The sequence below is a fragment of the Lipotes vexillifer genome, unplaced genomic scaffold (genome assembly GCF_000442215.2).
Source record: "Lipotes vexillifer unplaced genomic scaffold, Lipotes_vexillifer_v1.1 scaffold394, whole genome shotgun sequence".
Taxonomy (NCBI): Eukaryota; Metazoa; Chordata; class Mammalia; order Artiodactyla; family Lipotidae; genus Lipotes; species Lipotes vexillifer.
This window is the reverse complement of record NW_006791731.1, coordinates 328262-338143: the sequence shown is the minus strand read 5'-3', so window position 1 is coordinate 338143 and position 9882 is coordinate 328262. Positions and strand designations below refer to the sequence as shown.

The window sequence follows — 9882 nt, the reverse complement described above, 5'->3', positions numbered from 1 at the left end:
GAGAGAGAGAGAGAGAGAGAGAGAGAGAGAGAGAGAGAGAGAGAGAGAGGGAGGGAGGGAGAGGGAGAGAGAGAGAGGCTGGGGGAAGCATGGGACCTGACACAGGGATGGCTGACAGAAGGTGCCAGCACCCAGGCCCGGGGGACGACAGTGGAGGTGGCTGTCACACAGGAGGGCCCTAGTGCCATGACTCAGGAAGGCGCCCTGCTGGAGGGTAGAGGCAGAGTGCTGCTGTCTGTACCCTGCTTAGGGGCCCAGCTCCTGAGCCCTCGGCCTGGGCTCTGGTGTCCCTCCTGTCACCTGTACCACTGCCTTTCTCCCCGTCCTCTGCTCTCCCGGCTACGCACAGCCGTCAGCCCAGGTACCCCAGGTGCAGGGACCTGAGCAGGATGGCGCTGGCCTGTGGTGGGACTCCTGTGCCCTGAACGCGCACCCCTCCTCTCTGCAGTCCGCCAGTTGCTCGAGAGTGGGGTCAGCCCTGACCTGGCCAATGAGGACGGCCTGACCGCCTTGCATCAGGTCAGCCTCGCTGAGGGTGTGAGGAGAGGACGGGGCCCTGGCCTGTGGCTCCGGCACTCAGGCCACGTGCTTTGCAGAGCTGCATTGATGACTTCCGGGAGATGGTGCAGCAGCTCCTGGAGGCTGGGGCCAAGGTCAATGCCCGTGACAGTGAGTGCTGGACACCCTTGCACGCCGCAGCCACCTGTGGCCACCTGCACCTGGTGGAGCTGCTCATTGCTGGGTAGGGCCCGCTGGGAGCAGGTGTGGCTGGAGTGGGCATCTCTATCAGGGAGGGGCTGCAGCTGGGCCAGGGCCAGGTAGGACCTTCCTTGCAGTGGGTAGTTCATCCGGAGACACCGCCCAGGCATCTCATCTCTGTGGGAAAGTGTGCCTGGACCCTGGCCTCTTGTGTTCCCACTGACCTTTGCTGACCCTGCTGCACCCTGGTGTGCAGAGCGGGACCTGGGCCGAGACCACGGATGCTGCCACCCCAAGGGAACTAGCACATACTCAGGGCAGTGTGGTCCTTCGCCTGCCAGGCTGCTCACACCACGAAGAGCGTGGAACTCCTTGAGGACAGGCCTTGATCTCCTGCTCTGGTCTCCTGGCCTTCCCAGGGTCTGCAAAGAGAAATGCCGTTCTGGTCAGAGCCACGAGGGAGAAATTGGCAAGGGGGGAACACCTGGACACAGGTGGAGCCGTTAACAAGGAGGGCAGAGCAGGGCTGGGCTCTTGAACACTTGCCTTGGTGAATGGAGAGGGTGGTCAGCTTCACCAGGATCCAGGAGTCCCCCACTGGCTGGCCTTGGAGCAGTCCAGGCAACAGTGGTGGGTGTGTGGGTGGATGGCGGTGGCTCCCATTTGCACACAGATGCCCTGGAGTGGGACGGGCTGGGTGTGCAGTGTCACGGGGCAGCAAGGGGGTGCGCACAGGCAGCCCCTAGCCCCGCTCCGTGCCCCTCCACAGCGGGCACCCAGCCTTGTGTTTCAGGCCCTCCTTCAGCTCCCCACAGTGCTCTCCTGACACCCAGGCTCTCTCCCCACCACCTTCTGCTGCCTGGGGCCCCCAGAGACTTGGCACCCCTTCGTGGCAAGTGGGCCCACTGTACATATTCATGGGGGCAGAGGGGTGCCAGGAACCTGAAAAATCAGACATGGTGGAGACTGCAGGACAGCCCACCTGGCCCCAGGACAGCATCCAGGGCCAAGGGGCTGCCTCTCACTGTGGCAGGTGAGGCCTGGGCCCCTCTGAGGCAGCCCTTGGTGGAAGGCCTCTGAGAGGGTCCCGGGGGCCTCCGCTGGGAGAGAAGGGCCCTGTGACCAGCGCTCCGTCCACCCTTCCCGCAGTGGTGCCGACCTCCTGGCAGTCAACACGGACGGGAACATGCCCTATGACCTGTGTGAGGACGAGCAGACACTGGACTGCCTGGAGACAGCCATGGCCAGCCGTGGTGAGTGCAGCCCTGCCTGCCTGCCTGCCTGCCTGCCTGCTGGGGCAGCAGGGTGCGGGGCGCGGGGCGCGGCGGGTGGTGTGCTGGGGGTGGAGCTCTGAGCCCACTGCCCCACAGGCATCACCCAGGACAGCATCGAGCGGGCCCGGGCCTTGCCCGAGCTGCATATGCTGGAGGACATCCGGAGCCTGCTGCAGGAGGGGGCAGACCTCAATGCCCCCAGGGACCATGGCGCCACGCTGGTGAGGACGGGGCCGCGCGGGACCCAGGCAGGGGAGGCTGCTGCCGGCCAAACCAGGGCCGGGACTCAGGGGCCGGCGGTTTGCCTGCAGCTACACATCGCCGCGGCCAGCGGGTTCGGCGAGGCGGCTGCCCTGCTGCTGGAACACGGGGCCAGCCTGAACACCAAGGACCGCGACGGCTGGGAGCCACTGCACGCAGCGGCCTACTGGGGCCAGGTGAGCGCCTGCGGGGCGGTGGGGCCGGGCGGGCTCGGCGGCTCCGCAGGCTTCAGCAGCCCGGGCTCGCCGGCCCACAGGTGCACCTGGTGGAGCTGCTCGTGGCACACGGGGCTGACCTGAACGGCAAATCCCTGATGGACGAGACGCCTCTCGGTGAGCCTGGGGCCGCATCCTCCCGGTGTAGGGGGTGGGCGGGCGGGCGCCCGTGACCCTCTGGCTACTCCTCCTCAGACGTGTGCGGGGACGAGGAGGTGCGGGCCAAGCTGCTGGAGCTGAAACACAAGCACGACGCGCTCCTGCGCGCCCAGGGCCGCCAGCGTTCTCTGCTGCGTCGACGCACCTCTAGCGCCGGCAGCCGGGGGTAAGTGCCTGCCCCTCCCGCCAGGCCCACGCGGGCCCGCCCAGTGCCCCACCCCCTGGCCCTCAGCCCCCCTCTGCCCTCCCCTCGCCCCTTGGGCTCTGCCCCGGGCTTTGTCCCTGCTGAAGTCAGCTGGCAGGCCTCCGTGCCCGCCGGAGCTCGGGGCAGAGTCCGCAGGGAAGGCGGTGTCCCCCCCCCCCCCACTCCTCCTGCCCGCCCCCTCCCAGGAAGGTGGTGAGGCGGGTGAGCCTGACCCAGCGCACCAGCCTGTACCGCAAGGAGCACGCCCAGGAGGCCATCGTATGGCAACAGCCCCCGCCTACCAGCCCGGAGCCGTCCGAGGAGGATGAGGACCGCCAGACAGACGCGGAGCTCCGGCGGCCGCCCCCAGAAGTGAGCCCCGCCCAGCCGTGCCCCGCCTCCCTCCGTACCAGCCTCAGGAGCTGGTGGGACCAGTGGCCCTGCCCCCATATGCAAGACTCGCGCCCCGTGGGCGTCAGCTGCCGCCCCCACCCACGTTTCTGCCCTTGGACCGCCACGCAGCCCGGGACCCCAGGCCAGAGGGGACCCTCCTGATGGCCTCCGGGGCCTGTGCTCCCCACACAGGAGGAGGAGCCAGAGGCGGCCAAGCAGCACAACGGCCGAGTGGGGGCGCCCCCCGGGCGGCACCTGTACTCCAAGCGGCTGGACCGAAGTGTCTCCTACCAGCTGAGCCCCCTGGAGAGCACCACCCCTGACGCCCTGGCCCAGGCCAAGGCCCCCCACACCCTGGCAGAGCTGAAGCGTCAGCGGGCTGCCGCTAAGCTGCAGCGACCCCAGCCTGAGGGCCTCGAGGCCGCTGAGTCTGAACTGCCTGTGGACACTGAGACCCCCCCGCTGGAGTGTGGCTCTGGGGCTGGTGGAGACCCACCCCTGCTCAGACTCACAGCCCCCTCAGAAGAAGCCCGCGTGGAGAAGAGGCCGTGCTGCCTGCTCATGTGAGGGACTGGCGCCTGGGTGGCCAAGGTCCCACTGCCAGGCCCAGGGCCGCTGCTCTGCGTGCCACAACGTGTGTTCCGGGCTAGGCTGCCAGCCGCCTCCTTCCTCGGGGACGGACCTGTGGCAGAGGCTGTACCTGGGAAGCACCTGGCTGCGGAGACCTACTTTCATTCTGTGACTCTCAATAAAGGGCCGTTCTGCCACCTGCCCTGTCGTGTGTCTCAGCTGGGCCCCTACTGCCATGGTGGGGAGCTGCTGTGTTGCTGGGCCTGGGTGCGCCTGGCCCTGTGAGCACCTAAGGGCTATGGGCACGTGCTGGGGCTTGCTTGTGGTGCCCAGCCCCTGTGTGGGCGTGAGGCCCACGGCCCCTGGCAAGAGGTCTAGTGCCTCCTGCGCCCTGCATCCGCAGCCTCCTGGAGACGCCTCTGTAATTCTTTGCTTTCTTCAGGGGAACAGGGAGCTTCAGAAGGACACTCCTTGTTGGCCAGGGCCAGGGGTGTCCATGCTGGAGGAGCAGGGATCCTGGCTTGGAAAAGGAGAGGGTATTTTCCATAAGACCCTTGGGCAACAGCCAGAGGGTCAAAGTGGTACAAGGCTAGCGTCAGACGCCTCCCTGGTGGGGGGCGGGTTCCCCGTTACTGGCATGCAGCCCCGATCTTGGGGCCTGGCTGCCAGCTTCTGCTCAGGCTGGCAAGCAGGACCAACAGTTGGCTGCTGAGGCTCTGAGCTGACCAGGCACGATGTGTCAGGGTGACAGGGCCCCTTTGGGGCCTCACTTGGGAGGGCTGGGGCACTGCCAGCTCATCTGTCCAGGGCAGGTTGCTTGGCATGGCCACCAGTGCTGGGTGGCATGGGCTTGGGTCACCCTCTCCGCTGGACATTGACCTGGTCAGCCCAGTGTCCACAGGCCCCCCCGTCCCTGAGCATCCATGGTTGGAGGGGTGTCCTCAGCACAGCGGGGGCGGGGGGGGGGCCGCGGGGAGGCTGCTGGTTAAATTTAGAGTGTGGGGGGGTGCACTGCCCAAGGTCCACTTTGCCACCACAGCTGCCACATGGCCCTGCTGCCAGGGGGCGGGCGGGGCCTGGCTCTGCCTGTGGCTAGGCCCATATTAACCTGTTCTCCAGCCCGGGGCCTAGAGAGGCCTGCACACTGGGAGGTAGAGGTGACAGCGGCAGCAGCAGAGCAGGAGACACAGGTGAGAGGCTGCCGTCTGGCCTCCCGTTTCCTCTCCAGCCGGCAGGAGCAGAGGGGCCAAGCCTTCCCCAGGCCTGACCAGCCACCCACAGCCCCGCTCAGCTGAGAGGGCTTGCTGCTTCCTGACCCTCACTGCGGAGCCAGATCCTGGTGCTGGGGTGGCCACCGCTGGGCATGGCCTATCAGCTCCCTGCAGGGCCTGTGGAGGTGGGGCCCTGAGGGCTTATCACGGCTCGCTTCCCACTCTCTCCACCAATCATGAGCCACAGGGAAGGGAGGCTTAGGTCACCCTGCCTGTGGTGTGGCCCCAAGGGCAGCCCCAGGCTGGTGTGTGTTTGGTGAAAGGGCAGGACAGCAGTCCAGAGCAGCTGAGGTGTCCAAGGGCCCTGCGAAGGCCCAGAGCTGCCCTGCCCCTCCCCCAACACCCCAACCCAAAGACTCCAGCCTTGCAGCACTGATGGGGGACCGAGGTCCAGCCCCAGGGCTCTTGCTGCCCCGGGTCATGGTCCCCAGCACAGGAGGGGCCAGATGGAACCCCCGCATCTGAAGCCTCACTCCCCTCCCCAGACAGCCCCAGGATTCCTGAGGCCTGGCTCAGTTACCTGGGAGACAGGCCTACTCTGCTGGCCCCAGCAAAGGGGGGGGGGGGTCCAAAAGGGTTAGGCCTCGGCCGTGCCCTGCTGGGGTAAATGTCCAGAGGCCCAGGCCTCACCCTCCCCTCCAGGTTCAGCTCTGCCAGGCTCTGCCAACCCCTCAGGGCACTCAGCCCACCTCCCCTCCCCCAAGCCTAGTCCCTCAGAGCTGCTGGACCCTTCCGTCTGTCCCTACCTCCCATGTGGGTCTCCTGCTCCCCTGTCATGGGGACACTGGGCGGGCACTGGGCCTCACCCCAAGCCCCGCCTGTCTCCTCACCCACTCCCTGTGGCTCCCCAGGGCAGAACTGTGCCCAGACGGGTGGGGTGGGGCGGGGCCTGGCGGGCCCGGCTCCTTCAGCCTTTTCTGTCCCTTTCAGTGGGGCCAGCAGGCTGCAGTGAAGTGGGTGCCCCCTTCCCAGCCCTGGCCCACCAAGCCGGGACCCAGCTTCCCTCACCCACACTTCTGAATCCTGACGCCTCCTGAGTCTCCTTCTTGCCCGGTCTGAGCAGGGTCATGGCCGTGAGGACAGGTGACCACAGTCAGGCTGCAACGAATGGGCTGAAGGAGAAGGTGCTGACGCTGGACACCATGAACCCGTGTGTCCGGAAGGTGGAGTACGCGGTACGAGGCCCAATCGTGCTGCGCGCGCTGGAGCTGGAGCAGGAGCTGCGCAAGGTAGGGTCCTGGGCCGCACCACCCCCTCAGAGCCGCGCTGGGGCGCTGCTGGCCCCACTCTCCCCCCACCCCTGAGCCGAATGAGACAAGGTCCGTTGTCACTGCCCCCGCCCCGACTCCACCCACCCCTCCCCCGCCACAGGGCGTAAAGAAGCCCTTCACTGAGGTCATCCGAGCCAACATCGGGGACGCACAGGCCATGGGGCAGATGCCTATCACCTTCCTGCGCCAGGTGAGGCTCAGTACTGCCCTGCACCCCTTCCCTGTCAGCCCAAGTGCCCTGGCCCCAGCACTCGCTCCTCCCAGGTCCTGGCGCTCTGCGTCCACCCTGATCTCCTGAACAGCCCTGACTTCCCCGACGACGCCAAGAGGAGAGCGGAGCGCATCCTCCAGGCATGTGGGGGCCACAGCCTGGGTGAGTGCCAGAACCTGCCCAAGCCCCAGGGAGGGGCAGGGGCAGGCGCTGGAGGAGGCTGTCCCCGGAGACGGGTGGATCTGCCCGCTGGAAGGGGCAGGTCCCCTCTGGAGGGATGCAAGGGGGCCTCACCTGTCCCACCCGCACGCCCACCCTGTCCTCCCTGTCCCCGGGCCCAGGGGCCTACAGCATCAGCTCTGGCACCCAGCTGATCCGCGAGGACGTGGCGCGGTACATTGAGCGGCGCGATGGAGGCATTCCCGCCGACCCCGATAACATCTTCCTGTCCACGGGGGCCAGCGACGCCATCGTGGTAGGCCGGGGCAGCGCGGGAAGACACCGCGGCTCCTACTGCGTGGCCGAGCGGGTCGGCTCGTCCTGGCACGGCGGCGCCCGGGGCGGGGGAGGGGTGCAGCCCTCGGCCCGCCAACCCCGCCTCCCTATCCCACCCACAGACGTTGCTGAAGTTGCTGGTGTGCGGCGAGGGTCGCACGCGCACGGGCGTGCTCATCCCCATCCCTCAGTATCCACTCTACTCTGCCGCGCTGGCCGAGCTCAACGCGGTGCAGGTGGACTACTACTTGGACGAGGAGCGCACCTGGGCGCTCGACGTGGCCGAGCTGCGGCGCGCGCTGCTCCAGGCGCGTGACCACTGCCGCCCCCGCGCGCTCTGCATCATCAACCCCGGCAACCCCACCGGTGCGCGCCCCCACCCGCCCCCTCCCCACCGCCCTGGCCCGAACAGGCACCCCTGCGCTCTGCGCCTGGCTCAGCCTGGCCCTCCGCCCGCCGCCCCGCGGAGAGCAGCGCGCCCCCTCAGCTGACCCCGGACCCGTCTGTGCCCCAGGTCAGGTGCAGACCCGCGAGTGCATTGAGGCCGTGATCCGCTTCGCCTTTGAGGAGGGGCTCTTCCTGTTGGCCGATGAGGTGCTGGCCGGGGCCCCCGCAGGGAGGGGTCGGAGGGCGGCGGCGCACGCCCCCGTGACGCACCCCGCTGTCGCCCGTCCGCCCGTCCAGGTGTACCAGGACAACGTGTACGCCGAGGGCTCGCAGTTCCATTCGTTCAAGAAGGTGCTCACGGAGATGGGGCCGCCATATGCGGCGCGGCAGGAGCTCGCCTCCTTCCACTCGGTGATTCTTAGCCATGTAATTCCTGTTCATCAGCAACTGAGTCCAAACTGGAACACCGCCAGGCCGACCCCTCCTTGCCGGCCCTGCCTCGACGCCCGCCCTCGCCTCGCAGGTGCGGCTTCCGCGGCGGCTACGTGGAGGTGGTGAACATGGACGCAGCGGTGCAGCAGCAGATGCAGAAGCTGCGGAGCGTGCGCCTGTGCCCGCCCACGCCGGGCCAGGTCCTGCTAGACGTGGCGGTCAGCCCGCCCGCGCCCTCCGACCCCTCCTTCGCGCAGTTCCAGGCGGTGAGTGGGCGGGGCCGCGGGGGTCAGGGCGCCGCGGCCCTGGCCCAGCCTGACTGGCCCTCCCTCCACGGCCGCAGGAGAGGCAGGCGGTGCTGGCCGAGCTGGCGGCCAAGGCCAAGCTCACGGAGCAGGTCTTCAACGAGGCTCCCGGCATCCGCTGCAACCCGGTGCAGGGAGCCATGTACTCCTTCCCGCGCGTGCAGCTGCCCCCGCGCGCGGTGCAGCGCGCTCAGGTCCGGCGGGCGGCGTGCGGGGCGGGGCGGGGCGGGGCCCGCGCGGCCTGGGCGCCCCCAGGAGCTGGGCCTGGCTCCCGACATGTTCTTTTGCCTGCGCCTCCTGGAGGAGACCGGCATCTGCGTGGTGCCTGGCAGTGGCTTTGGGCAGCGGGAAGGCACCTACCACTTCCGGTGAGGCTGGGCCCCCGCAGTCCTTCCCCGCGACCCCCACCCCATTCGCTTACCTTCTTCCGCCTTTTAGGATGACCATTCTACCCCCCATGGAGAAGCTGCGGCCCTTGCTGCAAACGCTGAGCCAGTTCCACACCAAGTTCACCCGCGAGTACTCCTGAGGACACCGCTGGGGGCCAGGCTGGGCCGGCAGAGACGACCCCGGGCGGACAGTGCTCAGGGTCTTGGGGTCTCTGGAGCCCTCTGGACTTGCTCCTGCTGCCTGTGTGGCTGGGCCCCTGCCTCTCTTCAGGCCCCTAATAAAGCAGTGGGCTGGCTTGGCTGCTTGGAGGGTGTGGGCACACCTGTATGCGCCCCCACCACCTTGTCCACTCCTGACTGCCTTTCTGTGTGGGGTTCTGTGCAGGCCTGGGGGCCCGGGAGGAGTGGTCAGGGAGGGCTTCCAGGGGAGGTGACCTTCTTACAGGATGGATTTGGCGGGATGGGGTGAGCACCGGGAAGCGGAGTGACCTTGAGGACTCAAGGGAGTGGTCTTGGTTCCCGTAACTGGGCGCGGGCAGTGGTGCTGCCACTTTGGACAGCTGGAGGAGCGGTGGTGCCGGCCCAAGAGCAGGGAGGGGAGGAAGAGCAAACGGGTCTCGCTTTGCCGTGTTGTGTGTGGTGTGTGACATCCACATGCAAATGCAGTTCTTGGGCTGGGAAGCAGTGAGAGGGGAGGCCCCCTCCTGAGCTGGGGCACCCAAAGGCAAGTTTGGGGGAAGAGGGCACGGAAGATGCCGAGGAAGAGGTGCCCTGTGGAGCTCTGGGCTGAAGGACCTGGGCTGGGGGCTGGCGGGCAGCCCTGTGTCCTTGACACTGGCGCGCGAGGATGCGCATGCCAGACACTGTTGTGGATCACTGCACAAAGGGCCCTCTCTGGTGGGCACTGTAGTCCCTGTTTCGTAGATGAGGAAACCTGGGCCCCCAAAATGTGTGGAAATGAATGGAAGCTCACTCCCCGTGGCCTCAGCAGCTGACAGAATGTCTTGGCTCAAGTGTCTGCAAGTTGGTCTAGGGGTTGGCAGGCCTCAGCGACCCACAGGCTTAGGGAGAGTATTGGCCAAGACCCCAGCTCCACTCTGGATGCGGTTCTTAACCATAGTCCCTGCTTCACTATCTCTCCTGGGCCTCAGGTGCCCCACACAGCAAGGCTCTGGGCAGGAGAGGACAGGGGAGGCACAGGTTTCTCGTCCCGAGGCCAGCTGGGGTCAGGCTGGGCCCGGCCTGGACTGGCTCTCCTGGCCTTGTCGCTAGACACTAGAGGGCGTTTCGGGCAGCAGCCGGGGGTCTCCTTGGGCTGAACGTGGGCTCAGGCCTTTCACACGAACTTCCTGCCTTCCACGACGCT

The 9882-nt window shown here is 67.4% G+C and overlaps 2 protein-coding genes across 2 annotated transcripts in view; both read left to right on the top strand.

Annotated features, from left to right (window-relative positions):
- The window catches only part of PPP1R16A (protein phosphatase 1 regulatory subunit 16A), a 4811-nt gene extending 1059 nt beyond the window's left edge, over positions 1 to 3752 (top strand). Inside the window, exons 2-10 of the mRNA XM_007464531.1 lie at positions 449 to 519; positions 597 to 742; positions 1849 to 1952; positions 2070 to 2194; positions 2285 to 2410; positions 2491 to 2566; positions 2645 to 2774; positions 2999 to 3164; positions 3378 to 3752. Coding sequence (XP_007464593.1) covers positions 449 to 519; positions 597 to 742; positions 1849 to 1952; positions 2070 to 2194; positions 2285 to 2410; positions 2491 to 2566; positions 2645 to 2774; positions 2999 to 3164; positions 3378 to 3752 — 1319 coding nt within the window. The remainder of the gene's footprint in view (positions 1 to 448; positions 520 to 596; positions 743 to 1848; positions 1953 to 2069; positions 2195 to 2284; positions 2411 to 2490; positions 2567 to 2644; positions 2775 to 2998; positions 3165 to 3377) is intronic.
- A 2341-nt stretch (positions 3753 to 6093) lies between these two features.
- GPT (glutamic--pyruvic transaminase) lies at positions 6094 to 8656 on the top strand. The gene is made up of 11 exons (XM_007464530.1): positions 6094 to 6255; positions 6398 to 6487; positions 6562 to 6670; positions 6850 to 6983; positions 7126 to 7369; positions 7518 to 7597; positions 7688 to 7833; positions 7914 to 8088; positions 8166 to 8321; positions 8383 to 8495; positions 8566 to 8656. The coding sequence occupies exons 1-11, from the start codon at positions 6094 to 6096 to the stop codon at positions 8654 to 8656; spliced, it is 1500 nt and encodes a 499-aa protein (XP_007464592.1).
- Positions 8657 to 9882: the final 1226 nt, after the last annotated feature.

Excerpts from the sequence above, each read along its gene's own strand:
- GPT (XM_007464530.1), top strand. The coding sequence starts at position 6,094 with ATGGCCGTGAGGACAGGTGACCACAGTCAGGCTGCAACGAATGGGCTG. Across the intron at positions 6,984-7,125 it reads GGGCCAGCGACGCCATCGTG|ACGTTGCTGAAGTTGCTGGT; the intron begins GTAGGCCGGGGC and ends TCCCACCCACAG. Across the intron at positions 7,598-7,687 it reads TCTTCCTGTTGGCCGATGAG|GTGTACCAGGACAACGTGTA; the intron begins GTGCTGGCCGGG and ends CCGCCCGTCCAG.